The 17,231-nt window shown below is 41.4% G+C and overlaps 1 protein-coding gene across 1 annotated transcript; it reads right to left on the bottom strand.

Moving 5' to 3' along the window:
- Positions 1 to 197: 197 nt before the first annotated feature.
- tmprss13a (transmembrane serine protease 13a) lies at positions 198 to 15,340 on the bottom strand. The gene is made up of 13 exons (XM_018748904.2): positions 15,206 to 15,340; positions 10,761 to 10,926; positions 10,087 to 10,197; positions 9,638 to 9,901; positions 9,418 to 9,538; positions 9,120 to 9,215; positions 8,638 to 8,681; positions 6,831 to 6,993; positions 5,550 to 5,728; positions 5,284 to 5,382; positions 4,901 to 5,043; positions 4,642 to 4,797; positions 198 to 1,100 (listed from the first exon to the last, which is right to left on the bottom strand). Exons 1-13 carry the CDS (start codon positions 15,221 to 15,223, stop codon positions 1,086 to 1,088), a joined length of 1,575 nt encoding a protein of 524 aa, XP_018604420.1. The 5' UTR covers positions 15,224 to 15,340; the 3' UTR covers positions 198 to 1,085.
- Positions 15,341 to 17,231: the final 1,891 nt, after the last annotated feature.

A 17,231-nucleotide genomic window follows, 5' to 3' on the forward strand; every position in this document is an offset into this window, starting at 1 on the left:
CAATAAGATATATTGTGGGGCATAGCATAGGCTCATGATTTTCTATCGATGGTGAGTCAAAATATGTCACTGTTGAAATGATAATCATGTAGAGTAATTACATTGAGGTCCCTGTGTCAATGGAAATCATAGAATGATTATGACTGTAAGAGAAACAGAGGAAGAAAAGGGTCAGTCTGAACTTTGAAGTTGTTCCATTTAATGTTTCAAATTAAAAGATTGCAGAGATCCTGTGTCCCAAAGACAGTCAGAGTTTTGATTTACTGTGCCATATAAATCAAGAAACACAAATCACAAGTGCTTTTTTTCCCCCCCCATTATTTTTGGATTACCACACTATGAAAAGATGTAAATACCCCCCGTTACGGTACTCTGAGTTGTGCGGTACGAAGACACAACCTATATATTGGAAACATGCTCTTCCAGCAAAAGCAGAACTGACCACCAGACAAATATGAAACATCCTTACTATATAATGGTGCAACAGTTATAAAAATACATCTAAACAATTCAGGACTACCAATGACAGATCAGGAAAATCAATCAAGATTATATTCTATTAATTGAAAAAATTAGTTATATTTACAAAATGAGAAGATGTAAAAGTAGTCCCGAAAAGGGAACACAGTGTAGTTTGCAATTACTTTTAAAGAACAATGTGGATTCTGTAATACATCAGTATATCAGTACAGCTAAGAGCTGTACCGGAAGAGCGTGGTATTCTATCAATCTCAGCCCCTGCTCACACGAGCAAAACCTTTTTGGTTAATTTGATTCTGCACGATCCCTGTGGGATCAAATAAAGTTGTCCTCATTTTGCTCTGCAGAAGTTGGCAGTGCTGAAGTAGTGGTAGGAGGTAAGAAGGTCAGTGGTCCGTGGTGATGTGAGTGGACTACTATGACAGCAGAGAATCCCACAGTCCCAAGTTAACATGTTTGATGCTGAAGTCTCCTCTTCCCAGCAGATCATTCGTCCGCCTCGGTCCTTGTTCATTAGAATGGGCAAAATTCCAGGTTGGTGACCAGATGAGGGACTTGGATAGAACTCCCGAACAGTAAAAGATCTTCAGAAGGCTGAGGAGAGGTTATGGCCTCTCTTCCTGCGTAGAGGCAATGGCACAAAGAGCTAGAGTCAGAGCTTAAAACAGGACTTATTTTTATGGGACATGAATTGTGAAATGGGGAAAACTGGAAGATGACAAAAAGGCAAATATCTACAAAGATTTTTTTTTTCTTCAGGGAGTGTGCAGTACAGTATTATGATTTTATGTTTTGACGTAAAACATTACAAGCCTTCAAGACTCTGTTCAACCTCTTGATATTTCATTGTGAATAGGTGTTTTGTATGACTAATCACACTTCTAGCAGCTCTGCTGCCTGGAATATAATTTTTTAATGAAAATATTAAGAAAGTTAATGTGTGCTGTGTAATACCTAAAATTTTAAACCTATTTTACACGATATTTTAAGCAATTATTTGCCGAGATATCGACCTGCAACTTGCAGAGCTGAACACAGGTGACATAGGATAGCACTCATCTGAATGTAGCCTGTTGAGCAACATTCAGAATACACAGGAAAAGATGTTATACCCTGTGTGTATTTTTCAACGGCTGCAAACAAGGACCTAGTCCACCCACCATCCTAAAATCAGAGAACACCACCCAGCATAGCCAACATACATCTTCATGCCCTGAAACCGAGACACTTAACTGACCTAACCCACCTACCAAACCAAAACTAATACCACCAACCAAAATCCAAACCAATAAACCAGATTTAATGCACTAACAAATAATCAAACCAAGCCTAACCAACTAATACAAAACACCAAGCCACACCCACCAACAACACACCTAAAGCAAGCCTAACCCAACAAACCAGCCATCCAGCCAACCCACTAATAATAAATCAACCACCAAACCACACCCAGCAAATCCAAACCTACAGACCACAGCACAACCACCAACAGAAACCAACCAAGGCTACTCCCACCAACAAAGAAACTAACCAACAACCCACACAGACCAGGTCTAACATCAACTGAGAACCATCCACCCATACCACCAGCAAAACCAAGCCAACAAACCAAGCCTAATAACCAACCATCAAACACACCCACCAAAAAACGACATCTGATCCACCACCCAACCAAGGCTAACCACCAACACAAAAAACACCATCAACCAACCCCAACAAAGCCAACTCACCAGACCAAGCCTAACTCACCAGTCAAACCAACAAACCACACCAGCCAGGCACCAACATAAGTATTTCATTGAGGTTATCAAGTGGACACCTCCCTTCATCGGTGTTTTGTTGACTTAGGCCCACGACACCTCTGGAAGGCTCAACAGTGCAATCTGGCATCCCAGACGCACTCCCCTCCACACACGTTTGATACCCTTCACCCTCAACAATTACTGCAACCCCGCCAACTCAACCAGCTAAACCACAGCTCTATACATACCTTCTAACCTTACCTCCATACCTGCCACCAAACCAACTGCAACTGTGCCACTCCACAGATTTAAACTAACCTACTTAACAAGGCCACACCTCCTTAATTATCACCAGCTGCCTCTCATTACTCACCTGCCACTAACTTTCCAGCATCACACACCTCCCTCCAGCCTGTAACCCCAACTACCCTGTTCTCTTTTCAATCACTGACTTGCCTTGTCAGCTGCCTCAGATAGCTCCTTCACCGCTGCCTTTAACGAGCGGCCTCTAATCTCAAACTCTCTCAACAATACTGTAGCTGATTTAGCCACAAACCCTCTAACACCAACTTCTACTGGCCTCACATGAGCCCACCAACCACGGTCCCTTGCCTCTGCCACCAGATCAGCATACTTTAACCGCTTGTATGCCTCCCCAATAGCACTCTCGAACGGCACTGTTAACTCTACAAAGTACATGGTACGCTCACCCTCCGAATACAACACCACGTCCGGCCACAGTGAAATAACAGCAATGACCTGCAGAGCCTGAAGCTGCTTGCCCACGTCAGCCAACAGCTTCCAATCCCGTGCGTTACCCCACCTACCAGGACACGTCTGCCCTTGCATAGTGCGACTCTCTCCTACCCGCACAAAACCAATTGCTCTAGCTAACTTGCCAACAGGCAGAGAATTAACAATTTGCCGCTTACTCTCAAACACACCTGCTAAACATCTAAGAACTTGATTATGGCGCCAAGTATAGCGCCCCTGCCCTAAACTAACCTTACACCCTGACAAAATGTGCCTCCGGGTCACCACACCACCACACAACTTACAAGAACCATCGCTGCCCATTGCTTAACATTCTGTGGTGTTGGTAACACGTCTTAAGTTGCTCCTACAATAAACTTAAGGCGACTCGCCTCCAGCGCAACTTCCTGTTCTCCACACCTTCCCAGTTCACCCACTGACCCTGCTTCACCAATGCGATGTCCTTTGCACGCCTCACCTCCTCTTCCTGCCCTCGGACCTGCTCAACAACCAACCGGTGTCTGTCTCCCTCCGGGGCAGCACTCCACAACCAACGCGAATGGCCAGAGCCAAACCCTGCCTTCCCTCTCTGCACGTGCCCAACCACGTCCAACAACATCAATGCCCCTTTTGGTGCTCTGAACAGAGTCTCTGGGGTTCCACCCCCTACCTGTCCTCACTGACGGCACCGCCTAGGATAGCGCTCATCTGAATGTAGCCTGTTGAGCAACATCATAGATATTTCAGCTCCAAATCATAATGATTTATTGAGGAATACATTCCACGTCACAGTTCTCTTAGCCAGCTGAGGTCAACAAAAAAATCTAACAGAACTGGAACGTGAGCAATCTGAAAAACGGTCCGTTTTCTTCCTCGTAACAGAGGACAGTTTGATTTCAGGTCAATGCGTACACATAGAATTTAATCATTTATCTTTGCACTACCAGTTTTGCATTTCAGATTTCAGGTCTCCTGCAATGATTTGATAGAAAAGTGCTTTATGAGTGAATCTAAATTAGCAGCTCTTTAGAAGCAGTAACCAGTCCTATCACCCACAGTACTTCCTGAGATGAATTATTATATAAATAACTTCTTAAAAATAGTACACACTGGTTTGTTGAACTTATTATAATTTTTATAAGTCACTTCAGTTTTTGTCCCAGTAATCAAGGATCACACACACACACACTGACTGAAGCTGCTAGTCCCCAGCAGGGTCACAGCGAACCGGAGCCCAACCTGGCAACACAGGGTGCAAGGCTGGAAGGGGAGAAGACACACCCAGGATGGGACACCAGTCTGCCGTAAGGCACCCCAACTGGGAGTCAAACCCCAGACCCACCAGAAAGGAGGCACAGGCCTAAAGTGCCACGTTACCGCGCCCCCCGATCAAGGCTCACTTAACATAAATTTTTATTTCCACTGACTTCCCAAGTTTAGCTATTTACAGAGCCCTTAATATTCTACGACACCCCATTAATATTGTACTTCATGGTCTGATGCCTGATTCTACAAAAGCAGGAAACAATGTATAACGTTTGATCTGTGTCTTTCTACAAAGCTTTTTTGAATATGTGATTCACAATTTTGTGCTATAGCAGATTCCATTTTTTAATACTGGCAGCCCTATGTAAATGAAGGAATTTTTTGGCTTGGGGTCTCTTACCTCCATTTTTCCATAGATCCAAGACAGTAGAGATTCCACATTGCTATAGACTACTGGCTTATTCTTCTTCCCACAACCCTCACCCCAGCTGGTCACTCCCGCTAAGTACCAGCGCTGGCCAGGTCCAGGGCAGACCAGTGGACCTCCACTGTCTCCCTATAGAACCAGAAAGGATACAAATCCAAGCTTTAATCTGAGTGGTGTTTGACTGTGTGAGTAAATAGGGACAGGTACAGTATAGTGGTTGCAAAGCACTCACCGTACAGGCATCCCTGCCCCCATTGAGATCTCCAGCACACACCATGTTACTGGTGATCAGGCTGGGGTACACAGTGCTGCTGTTGCACACCTTGGAGTCAATGATGTTCACACTGACATCCATCATGAGAGTGGAGACCTTTTCTGTTGGGGGCAAAATCAGACCATCAAAACAAAGTCAGACTTCACCACTCAGCCATCATTATAAACTCAGCAGAATACTCGAGTAAGCAAAGCTGTAAACCAATTTTTCAAAAGCTTATTTTTTAAAAATTCTGCATAGTGGGTACAGTCTTCAGTTCACACTATGCGTTCCATATTCTGCTCTGATTTGTTTTTCTTCTTCCGCTTTCACTAAGCACTGCAACCGAAAAGCATTCAAACCTATTCCTTGCTCTGTGGTCCCAAAGCCAGAGGTCCAGCACTTTGTCCCAGGCGGGAATATTTGGTTGAAGGTAGGCAGACAAAGCGGTTGAATGTCCTCTGCAGATCGGATCACATGCACGTTAGAAAAATGGAAATGACCATACCACTTCGTGTCACTAAGAAAGCAGATCCTCCATGGAGAACCTGATGCTTGCAGAATATTCCAAAGAACATAGTGAGAGCATTTTATATCAACTGTTAGTGAGATGCAGAGATGTACTCACTTGAGAACGTCACTGGATCATTCAGTTTCACCAAGGCAATATCATAGTCATGAGTGTGGGAGTTATAGTTTTCATGTATCATGATCTTTGAAATAAAGTATGGAGGAGGAAGATTGCTCTGCGAGATCATTCCTCCATAAATTTTCCAGTTAGAGGAGTTGAGGGTGGAGGGGTTCGACCTGACATGATGAACAGATTTAAGCCAAGGGTCAGCAGTCACACTGAAATGAAAGGTCTAGGGAGAACAGCACACATAACACACCTTAATCATCCAATTAATTTGGACAAATAAAAAAGTATTTCGGTCACCTCTGTTTCATTTCCCCATATTTCAAAGACCTACTGTTTAGATTAAAATGATTGAAATCTGCAGTCTATTTATTGGTGTGATGTTGGCACAGCAAGTAGCGCTGCTGTCTCACAGAGCCTGAGTGGTGCTAGAGGACATGGGTTTTGTCCCTGCTCCGTCTGCGTGGAGTTTGCTTGTTCTCCCCTTGTCTGGGTGTTTTTCCTCCGGGTGCTCTGGTTTCCTCTCACAGTTCAAAGACATGCTGTTCAGGTTCACCCATAGTGTGTGAGTGTCACAGAGAGAGTGTGTTCCACTGATGTATGGATGAGTGACCCAGTGTAAGTAGTGTATCTAGCAGTGTAAGTCAATTGGTGAATAAGGTGTGTGGGCTCATAACACTACATAGAGTTCATTGGAAGTTGCTTTGGAGAAAAACATCTGCTAAACAAATAAATGTAAATACTGTCCTCAGAGAGTAAATGTGTATGAACAAGTGGGCAGCAGCAGACCTGCAAACTGATCATAGTGCACAATTCTTCATTGTTCATACTTTGTAATACTGGTTCCAGAAATAGTACAGATTTCTTCTTTCTGCATTTTTTTTGTTATTTATAGCTGTAAATTGACTTAAAAGTATTTTTTTAGCCTAGAATGCCCTGGCAAGGTGGGTGGCCACTGGCACTTGGACCCCCAGAGGTTTTTTTTTCATTGACTTTCAGTTGAGAGTTTTTTCTTCCTTTCCTCCATGGCCAGTAGTCTTACTTACAGCTTTAATAATTGCATGTATATTGTAGTAATTTAATGTAGAGCCAACTGTAAATTTGCCTCATACCTCTGTTCAGTACTCTGTGTCACTATGTGAGAAGAGAGCTCTAGAAAAATAAATTAAATTGATTTGAATTGAATTTTTACATTTTCATTTGCTTCTATTTAAAAAAAAAAAAGCATGTTAAGTCCATAACCCCTGGGTGGAAGTATATTTTGGCACTCACCCGGAGAAGCAATGAGCAGCTGTCACCACGAAATCTGGAGCCACCAAGGATCCTCCACATATGTGTGAGCCTAGGTAGTGCATGCTGAGCTGCCAGGGCCACTGGCCCAGCTGTGCCGGAGTGCCTCCTATGATACGGGAGCTGACCTCTTGCCTGCCGCAGTCTATGGATACCACAAAGGGACAGGACACACATAAGCAAGAGTCAAGCAGCTTTCCAAAAGTGCTTCAACAGGACCTCCCCAGCGACCGAACCATTGACTTTTGCTGCCTTCTACGCTATGTGAAGAGCGATGGCGGTCTTCCAGTCCCATTTTGTCCTGCCAGTGTTTGTTTTCACTTATCTCTAGTAATGTGATATTTTTATATTGTGATACAACCATCGAAAAATATTGCTTACATTATCTTAATAGACCATTTGTTGCCTCTCTTTGTCTAATAAGCACAAGGTGAGTTTAAGAAAGGGGGGCGTGGTGGGGCAGTGGGATTTGCCGGGTCCTGCTCTCTGGCGGGTCTGGGGTTCGAGTCCTGCTTGAGGTCCCTTGGGATGGAGTGGCATCCCGTCCTGGGTGTGTCCCCTCCCCCTCCAGCCTTGCACCCTGTGTTGCAGGGTTAGGCTCCGGTTTGCCGCAACCCCGCTCAGGACAAGCAGTTTCAGCCAGTGTGTGTGTGAATTTAAGAAAAAACTCTTTCTCTAGGGTACAACCGAAGTGTTTCAGAAACCTTAAGCAGCAATATCAAATTATGAACATGAGTGCTAAATATTTCATACAACCATTAGACTACTAGTTGTCAGAAAATATAGCACAGTGGTGCATTGCAGTAACTTGGTATAATTTACTCCTAACCTTCTCAACAGACTGAGCTTAAATACTGTGAATTAAAACACAGATCAGGAATTCAAACACAGATCAGGTCTCCCACAGTTAATTTAGCTGTTACAAATAATATAACTGATCTTTTTGACGTGTTCTATATTGACTTCAACAGTTGTTTTAGAAAGTTCGGTTGTAATTGTGGCTTCCAATGTGTTGTTTGCAGTTCTAGGAAGATATTCTCTATATACAGAGAATTTAAAAAAGCAGCATTATAAGAATCTGTAAAATGTTTTTGAATACACAGTTAAAACGTCTGTGATAGTATATCTATGTGCATGGAAGTGCACACATAACCTGGTCTAATAAAATATCAATGTTTTTGTAGCTAATGTACAAGAAATATGCTTTTCAATAAACTTATTATTTTATTTTGTGCTGAGAATGCCTCTGCACTCTGGAACTGACATCTGTACAGCTGATGAGGCTGTCTTTTAATTTTTCAGAATTAGTCTAACAGCACCTGGGTGGTGCGAGAGGCTGTGGGTTCGATCCCTGCTCAGTCTGTGTGGAGTTTGTATCTTCTCCCTGTGTCTGTGGTAGTTTCTTCCCGAAGTCCAAAGACATGCTGTTCAGGTTCCCCCATAGTGTGTGAGTGACAGAGAAAGTGTGTTCCACTGGTGTATGGATGAGTGACTCATTATAAGTAGTGTATCAAGCAGTCTAAGTCTTTGGGTGCTCTGGTTTCCTCCCATAGTCCAAAGACATGCTGTTCAAGTTCACCCATCGTGTGTGAGTGACACAGAGAGAGTGTGTTCCACTGATGTATGGATGAGTGACCCAGTGTACGTAGTGCATCTAGCAGTGTAAATCACCTTGGTGAATAAGGTGTGTGGGCTGGTAACACTACATATAGTCCATTGGAAGTCATTTTGGACAAAAGTGTCTGCTAAATAAATAAATGTAAATGTAATTAAAAAAAAATACTCTTACCAGTACACATCAAAGAGACAATCTGCTGGCCAGGGCATACAGGGCTACAGAAAAAATGGAAAAAAGATGGAATATGCTATGACATTATATCCTCAGTCCAGTATTTTCCATGTATGTCAGTCATCCAGTGTACAATAAATTCAAATTCAAGTGTAAACCTGTTGCACTCACCACATAAATGATTAAGTTATGCATGATGATGAGGATTTTATGTAAAAATACACACACACACACATTTTCAGAACTGCTTGTTCCATACAGGGTCGCAGGGAGCCAGAGCCTAACCCGGCAACACAGGGCATAAGGCCGGAGGGGGAGGGGACACACCCAGGATGGGACGCCAGTCCATCGCAAGGCACCCCAAGCAGGACTCGAACCCCAGACCCACTGGAGAGCAGGACCGTGGTTCAACCCACTGCGCCACCGCACCCCCCTGTAAAAATACAGATTTCTGTAAATGCGGACTGTGTCCAGGGATGTACCTGACTGTGCCTTGGCCCTGGATGAACTCTGAAGATACGTTGGTCACTATTATGCCACTTGTTACCTCACCATCTATTGGTGTGCTTTGGAAGCTCCTACAAAACACAGAGAGGCAATCGGATATTAAATCCAGTGGTCACCTACAGAGCAGAGAATAACTATGAGCTGAAGTTGAAGCTGTTATACAACAAAGAACACGTAAAGCAACAACTGAAGTATATAGCTACAGGAATTAGCTATAATAAATGAAGGAAGAAAGGAAGGAATTAGTATTTTGAAAATAAGCAGAATGTTTACTTTCTGAAGCCCATCTGAGCACAGGTCTTGTCAGCGAGAAATTGGCTCCAACCTTGGGCGCAGACAGGAAGAAAACTGTTGTTGATCCTGATCTGCAGGGCATCATTGGCCCCAAGCCTCACTGCAGTGGGAAAACAGAGATTGGGAATGCAAGGGACAAGGTGAGAAAGGGGAAAGAGGATTTCAAAAACTGTGCTTTTCTGCTTGCCCGCCTGCTTACCGCAGTCCATCTCATCGCTGCCCGAGGGGCAGTCCTGATACCCATCGCACTGTTCAGCCAAGTTGTCACAGGGGTCCTGAGCCAATGTTGTTAACAGCTGGCCTAATCGGTTGTGTCCATCTTCATGGCTTCCACCACCATCAGAGTAGGCTCCTTCATTATCATCTCCACCATGACCTTCACTGCCACCCCCACTGGTGCAGCCATCATCATGGTCTCCACCTGCACAGCCATTTCCACTGTGGCTCCTGGTGCCATAGTAAACTGATCCCAGAGACGGGATGGGTGGAGCAGAAGAGAATACCAGCAGGGGAATTTCAGATTCAATGGTATACACATATAAACAGACAATTAAAGAAAAGGAGAAGGAGAGAAAGAATTACAAGAATGTTACTAGGGGCACAGAGGTGTATTATAGAGATATGGTTATCTGTGAAGCAGCTGCTCACCTCCCAGCCCAATGGAGAGGCCAAGGATGATGACTACAACCAGGAGAATCCCAATTACCAGCAAACAGCATCTGCTTTTCCGGTAGGTCACCTTTGTCACGTGTATTGTGGCTGTCAAAGACAGATATAAATGAAATACAGAAGAATCACAGTCGAATACATCTAAGGAATTGTAACCATTTCTCTTTTTGGACATTTTCATGCAGCAGTTGCGGTTAAGTCAGTTCTATAAGCGTACAGCAGCAGTAGATTTGAATGTTATTCATTTATTCTGTAATTCTGTGTTAGTTTTTTGTAGTCGGTAAGTACCGGAAGCATAGAAGCACAGCAAATTCCTTGTGTGCATCAGCACACTTGGTCAATAAAACTCATTCTGATTCTAACTTTCAGGTTAAAAGTCCATGTCTTTAACCACCTGCACCATGTGCTGTAATTACTGTCACTAGAGGTGGTACCTTATTTACTGTCCAGACCAGTTTCCTGACCTTTATTTTCATCTTTTGGGAATGTCATTCATGTTAGTCATGTGAAGAAGGAATGAGAAGCTTGTGGAGGAGTGTCAGGCTGTGACATGAGAGCATAAGAGCATCAGAAGGCTGCAGATGTATAGTAAAGGTGAAGAGATGGAGTACAGCAACAGAGACAGGAAGGAGCCTAGAAGGCACTATGCTTACTAGATTTTTGGATGATTTCAGGTGCAGGCACTGGAGGGTCCTTCTGGGGAATGTAGTACGGTGGGCTGGGTAGGGGATTATCTCCTTTTCCGTAACGCACCTCATGGTTAGGCTGGAAGGGGGGCGGAGACTGCACAGCCTCGTAGTATGAAGGAGGGAGGTCTCCCTTTTAGAGGAAGTGAATGGTCATGAATACAAGCGCACTGTGAGAGACAAACTGTCAACAAGTGTTTCAAGGGGAAAAATTGTAGAGGAATTCATTACAAAACAAGTGTCTCATCCAAAACAGGAAGCCAAGCACATCTGGGGAGAAGGGGAATGAAGGGTGTCTGAGCTGGTGGCCAGTGATTCATAGGTAGGGGTCAGTAGGAACCTTGATGAACAGCTACCCACTGCCCTACCTTAACAGGTTAACGATGACTAGCGACTGGCGGTTGAAACCTCATCAGGGAGAACTTACTAAGGCAGCTGGCAGGAGAAGAGAGGGACGGTCTTAGGGGAAGTCTTGCAGTGAGCAGGTGGGCTTCCAAGGGTAGGCCCAGGTTGTTATTACAATGGTCATTTTTATTGCAATGTTTTTTTTTTGTCTGAGGTGGTGAGCATGGTGAATAATGAATTTACAGTGTTTATTAGGCATTTGGGACACAAATTACCTAGAAAAACATCCACGTAGCACATACTTTTCTCCTTGACTCTGTAATCCTTCATCCTATTGGTCCTCTGGCTCATTTATCCTAATAAGCCCCTCCCCAGCCTTCAGTTAATAATGGGAGTGTGGCCAAGGACACTCCATGTATTAAACACTGTTTAATCATTATCAGTGCTATATTAAGGGTGAATCCAGTATTTTGGCCTGCTGTCTGTGCATCTGTGTTTATTTGTATTGATATTTTTTACAGTATATTTTTTCCAGCCTGCCCATACTATGGCTTTGGGTCATGTGTTAATAATGGGGAACGTGTGATGGTTTTATGTTGCATTCAATGGAACGTTGAGTTGTCATGAGTTGTGTTTAGTTACAAAGAGGCAGTGTGTGAATCACGCAAACTTTAAATGTTTTATGTCTTCCCAAAAAGCACAATTTTCTGCTGCCTGCCTCTTTAGAAGCAGCAAACGCAGGACAATTTTTCCTTTTGAGATATTTATAAGCTTAACACACCTTGAAGGATTTAACATTTATTCATTTACCTGATACTTCTTTTCAAAGTGAATTACACTGTTAAGTTACCTTCAGCAATTTATCCATTTATACAGATGGGTAGTTTTTACCAGTACAGGTTAAGCTAAGTACACAGCTCAAGAGTACTACAGCAGTAGGTGACATTTAAGGGGGCAACTTTTGACTCCAAAGGAAGCAGCATTAACCACTGTGCTATTAGTTGCCCACTCTTTTCAATTAAAGGTTCAGTCAAAGGCAAGTAATTAATTCTATGAAGTAATTTAGCATCTCGGTGTAATATGAACCCAAACAGCTACCAACAGCACAACTTCCACTATCCCAAGGGCTCTGAGAGGTCAATGACATGAATGTAACCTGACTTGTCTGGTGAGTGTGGAAAGGAACGGGATAAAAATAGTATCAGTCAAATTAATCAGTTGAAATACTTTGACAAAGTATAGGTACAATAATTACTGTTGGTATGATGTTTGGCAGTTACTAAATTTATTTGAAAACAAATGCATTGTCACGATTCTGACAGTAATTCAAATATAGATTTTTAAATTTAGTCTTCCCCCACCTTATGAAGCCAATGCATTCCCAAAAACCCTTTAGAAGGTCCATTCTAATAACTCAAAGATGTAATTACCATTTGTTTCAAGGGGAAAAGATTTTATTTGTTTCTGAGCCCAAAAATCACACCCATTTATACTAAAATACTACCAAATTCCATTTAAAATTAACACAACTCCTTCAATAGCTAACATTAGTTACCACTACACAATGTAATAAGGCAGAAATCCTTCATTATTACTCTGTGATACTGCGTGGCTGTCTAACCACAGTCCTTCAGCTCTTTCATACCTTTTACATACTGTACAAATAATAACGCCTGGACTTCCTCAAGGTGATCCAGTTTCCTCCCACCATCCAAAGACATGTGTTTCAGGTAAACTGGTTGTTCTACACTGCCCATAATGTTTGAATTGCTGTGTGTCTATGACATTGTTCTGCTGCATAAATGTGTGAATGACTGTAGGGAATTCAGTGAACCCAACTTTTCAATTTCTTTTTATTAAGAAATCCCATATTTTCTGATAATATTTTGTGTCCATTGCAAGGTTTCAGATCCTACAAGCGTTCATATTCTCTCTCACATACACAAAGGGCAATTTAGAGACATCAGCTGACTTGTTTCTTGAGTATCCGTGAGAGCAATGGCTGAACTGACAGCTCTACTAGCTACGCCTCTATGAGCCTGAGAAACTTTTCTTTTCTCTACCAAGCCGACCTAAGAAACTCTTGGGCTGGTATTCACCCCAGCACCATCACACACAGTCCCCTCAGGTGCAAAACTGGGTACTTACATTACACAACTATTGACAGCTCATTCCCCACCTCTACCCCGGGAGAGCCCTTGACCAGTGAGCTCATTATTATTATTACATTAAGATATTATGGTTTCAAAAAGCAAATGTTACATTATTATTATATTAAGACTGTATACAGCACTAAGTTACTTAAGAATTATTTTATTTAAACATTCACAAACATAAAAGCCTATTTTGTGAAATAATGCCAGGCCACAGAAACAGTTATAACTGTGACTTTTCAAAAGCTGATAAAAAGTAAAATTGTATTCTTTTTAAATTCATTTCAACACTTAAATAATTAAAACTCAATACATCTTTCTCATCAAAAAAGAAAAAATGGTAACTGATGGAAAATTTTTATTGCTCAAAAGCCTATTCAGCTGCAACACAGTAAAATTGTTAATCATAATAACCTTTGATATATGGCTGTTAAATACTGACATAAACAAAGCACACATTTTTATATGTTCTTCTAGAAAAGCAATTCTTCAGTAGCATACTTTGCTTTATGCATGTCATGATAGCATTTAAAAAAAGAATGCATGCCAGCCTTCATTTGTTGCTAAGTAACAGGAAACCTAGCAATAGAGCAGATCAAACAACAAAACAAAGAAGGTGGATTAGGACAAACCATACTGCATTTAAAGCCAAAAACATATCTATGAATTGCCAGTCCTTTTTATTCTGGCTGACAGTGGCAGCCCTGGAGACCTTCTTTTTTGCCAGACAAGTTTCAGTATATTTAATTCTGTTATGCAGAAGTAATGTTTGTGTTTTCAGAAATGTGTTCCAGCTCAGTGCCTGCGGTGTTTCATACCTCACTGACGTAATGAGCACAGTCTATAGGATATAATAACAATGACTAATGGAAACGAGGCCATGGTAGAAAACATTATATATTGAAGGGGATCCATTTAAAGTGAGAATTATATATTTTATCCTACTGTATTAAATGAAACAGAGAACAAAGATATTGCACAGATGTGTAGAGGAAAGACAGCATATCTACAGTGTTGTTCCATGTCAGTGCTTCACTATGTAAAATCTTTCTTTTTAATTATGTTTGGAGTCAGTTCAGTTTACCGAGATGCACCAGACCAGTCAAATAATACAACCAGGAAAGAAAGAACACAATAAAGAAAATAAGATGAGAGTTTCTTGACCTCTGCAGCTGTTGGAATTATTGTTTCAAAAGCATAGTAGTTAAAGTTAAATTTGCACAATGCAAAAATATGTGCATGCTTTGTCATTCATCTAACTCCAGATTAATCAAAACTGGTTTTCTTGCTTTTTTAAGCTTAAAATAAATCAGATGCTGTAGTTGTGAAACTGGTTTAATACTGATCAAAAATAATTGTTTCTGATGTCAGACTTAATAACCCACCAGTCTTGTAATTCAAACAAATCTGAGGACTTTAGACAATAAAGCTGATGCTAAGAGCTAAAACAATTTAATTAATAGTTATATTAAAAAATTAGACCACTACCTTTTTTACAATGTGGTGTGCAAAACTTATGTATTTTTTAATTACAATTTCTTTAAAGTTTTTAATTACAAGACTGCAACTTAGATCTTCATTAATGTAAAGAAAGGAAACACATAACCTCAGATGTAAAGAAAAGTTTGTCAGACATCTCCTCAGCTCTGAATTGAACAAACCCTCCAAACTTTAAATCCATCCCAACAAGAGAAAGTATGTTCTACTTGTGCTTCTTAAAAGTTCCTTAGAAAAACAAGAAAGAAATTAATGAGACCAGTTATTTCTGATCAACTTTTAAGCCACAGTTCTGCATAGCAGCCAAATATACAACTTGATTAAATTTTGATTTTCCACATTTAAAATTTTATTGTGGCCAGTTCCAGTAGAAATGCGTATCAAGAAACCATGTCCAAGAGTGGCAATGGAACCTACCGGGTCGTACTGTGCCATGGGAACTTGAGGAACTGGGAGGTTAGGGAGTTGTGAACACACCTTCGATCACAGCGTTCTGGAGTCTGAAATGTCTTCACGCTGCTCTCTCAGTTCTGCCTGTCTCCATCTCATCAAATCCTCAGCAGAGGGGGAGGATCTTTAACTTCTCCTTTCTTTCTACTGCAGCTTCACTGCTCACGTGCCACCATCCTTACTGCCAGACCGGTTCCCCGGCGATCAAGATCCGAAACAGAATATTTTCAGTTTTTGGTGTGGCTCATGCGTCACAGTCCTGCTAATATTTCCTTCTGTAATCCTTTGCAAAATGAAACCTTTACCTTGACGAAAACTTGGCCACTACACTGTTGGGGTGTGTCCACCCAATTTACTGCAAAATGCGTATATACACTGCCATTGATATATATATCAGTGTAAACGTACATCTAAGCCCTGTTGTAAGGTGTTTCTTATGCAAACGTAGTATCAAGGTTGTTTGGAAACTACCTCACGTTCTTCTGGAAGCTGAATGTTGCAGAGCCCTGTTGCCTCTATGCTTGTAGAAGATGTTTTTTATGTCGTAGATGTACTGCAGATGTCAGCAATAGTAGAGTATGCCACACCAGCATCAAATTTCAAAGCCACTTGAACTTGTGATGGTGGTGGTAGGAGCAGGTTAAGCTGGACAGACCACAGTTTCATGTCTGTAGCAAAAGTCTCCTGGGGGACAGTCCTTTTGGGTATGTTGGTGTGGGGAAGACATGAGTCAGTTATATTTTTTGAAGCCAGAAAGGGATTGTTATGGGAAAGACTTTGTCTTGACAATGTATTTTATGTAATAGTTGTTTAGTAACTTTGTTGACCAACTGTAGAAAAATGGTGTTGGGTTTGTTTGATTGTGGATTTTAATATATTGTTTTAGTTGTGTATTATTGATAACTTTATCAAATAACGCTTGATAAAAAAAAAAAGTCTCTTGGGGGACCCCTAGCATTACCAGGGTGACATTGGAAATGTAATCTCTCCATTGTCCATTGTGTCTTGGGTCAACCCCAGGGGTCTTACAACAGTGCATGGTCGGTGTATGTCATCTGGAGGCATCCTGAGGCATTCTAACAAGATCCCCAAACCACCTCAACTGGCTCTTCCCAGTCTGTAGGAACTGCAGCTCAAATTGGCTCTTTTATTATTCCTAATCTCCCCACCCTCTCAGAGAGCTTGACCCCAGCACCTCGCAGAGGAACCTCATTTCTGAAGCTTGTATCCATAATCTTTTTTTTGAGTCATTACCTACACTTTGAAAGCATGAACAAGAATGAGAACATAATCCAAAGAGAAAAATTTACATGAATATAAAAGACATTCACAAAATCAAAGACTTCTAAGAATGTACAACACAGGTACTGGTACCACACCCAGATTTGGTTTACCAGGACCAACCCGTGGAGTCAAGATTAGGGGTGGTGTTGACCAACAAATTCACGGTGTTTGATTGACCTGCATATTCATGGATGATTGAGCCCAAAAAGACTACATAGGCCTCATGAACTCAACACCCAAAATAGCTGTTGAGTCGCCTAGCATAGAAAGGTCACATCTAAATGGCTTAGCAAAAAAATAAAATGGGAAACTAATCCGCAGACAGTTCAAATAGTTGTTTGCTACGATCTCTATATAGCTAACCTACCTGAAGGTAAACAAATTCAGTTGCAACAGATTATAATTAAATTTGCCAGCTGTTTTACTCTTTTTTTAATAATATGCTAATTAAATATGTAAATTATTCTTATTTTCAATAACCTTGTTTAATCTTGTATTGGTTTTATTCTCATTCAGTGTGTCACTCTGGTGAGAAGAGTGCCAAATGAAAATAAATTGAACTGTACTGAAATTGATGATAGTAAATAGCATGTACATGGTGTTGGACATAAGTAAAGGAAATCCAGTTTGCTGATTTTTTTCTTTTTTTAGCAATTTTTCACCTAGCTCCTGAGGGCTTTTTTTTTTTAACCCTCAGACAGTGAAAGGA

This window comes from Scleropages formosus, chromosome 10 (genome assembly GCF_900964775.1).
Source record: "Scleropages formosus chromosome 10, fSclFor1.1, whole genome shotgun sequence".
NCBI classification, from domain to species: Eukaryota; Metazoa; Chordata; class Actinopteri; order Osteoglossiformes; family Osteoglossidae; genus Scleropages; species Scleropages formosus.

What these genes read in the sequence shown, in the direction of transcription:
- tmprss13a (XM_018748904.2), bottom strand. An exon ending in TGAAATCATCCAAAAATCTA is followed by an intron (nt 10,198 to 10,760) that starts GTAAGCATAGTG and finishes TGTCTTTGACAG; the next exon opens with CCACAATACACGTGACAAAG. An exon ending in GGGGCAGGGATGCCTGTACG is followed by an intron (nt 4,798 to 4,900) that starts GTGAGTGCTTTG and finishes CTGGTTCTATAG; the next exon opens with GGAGACAGTGGAGGTCCACT.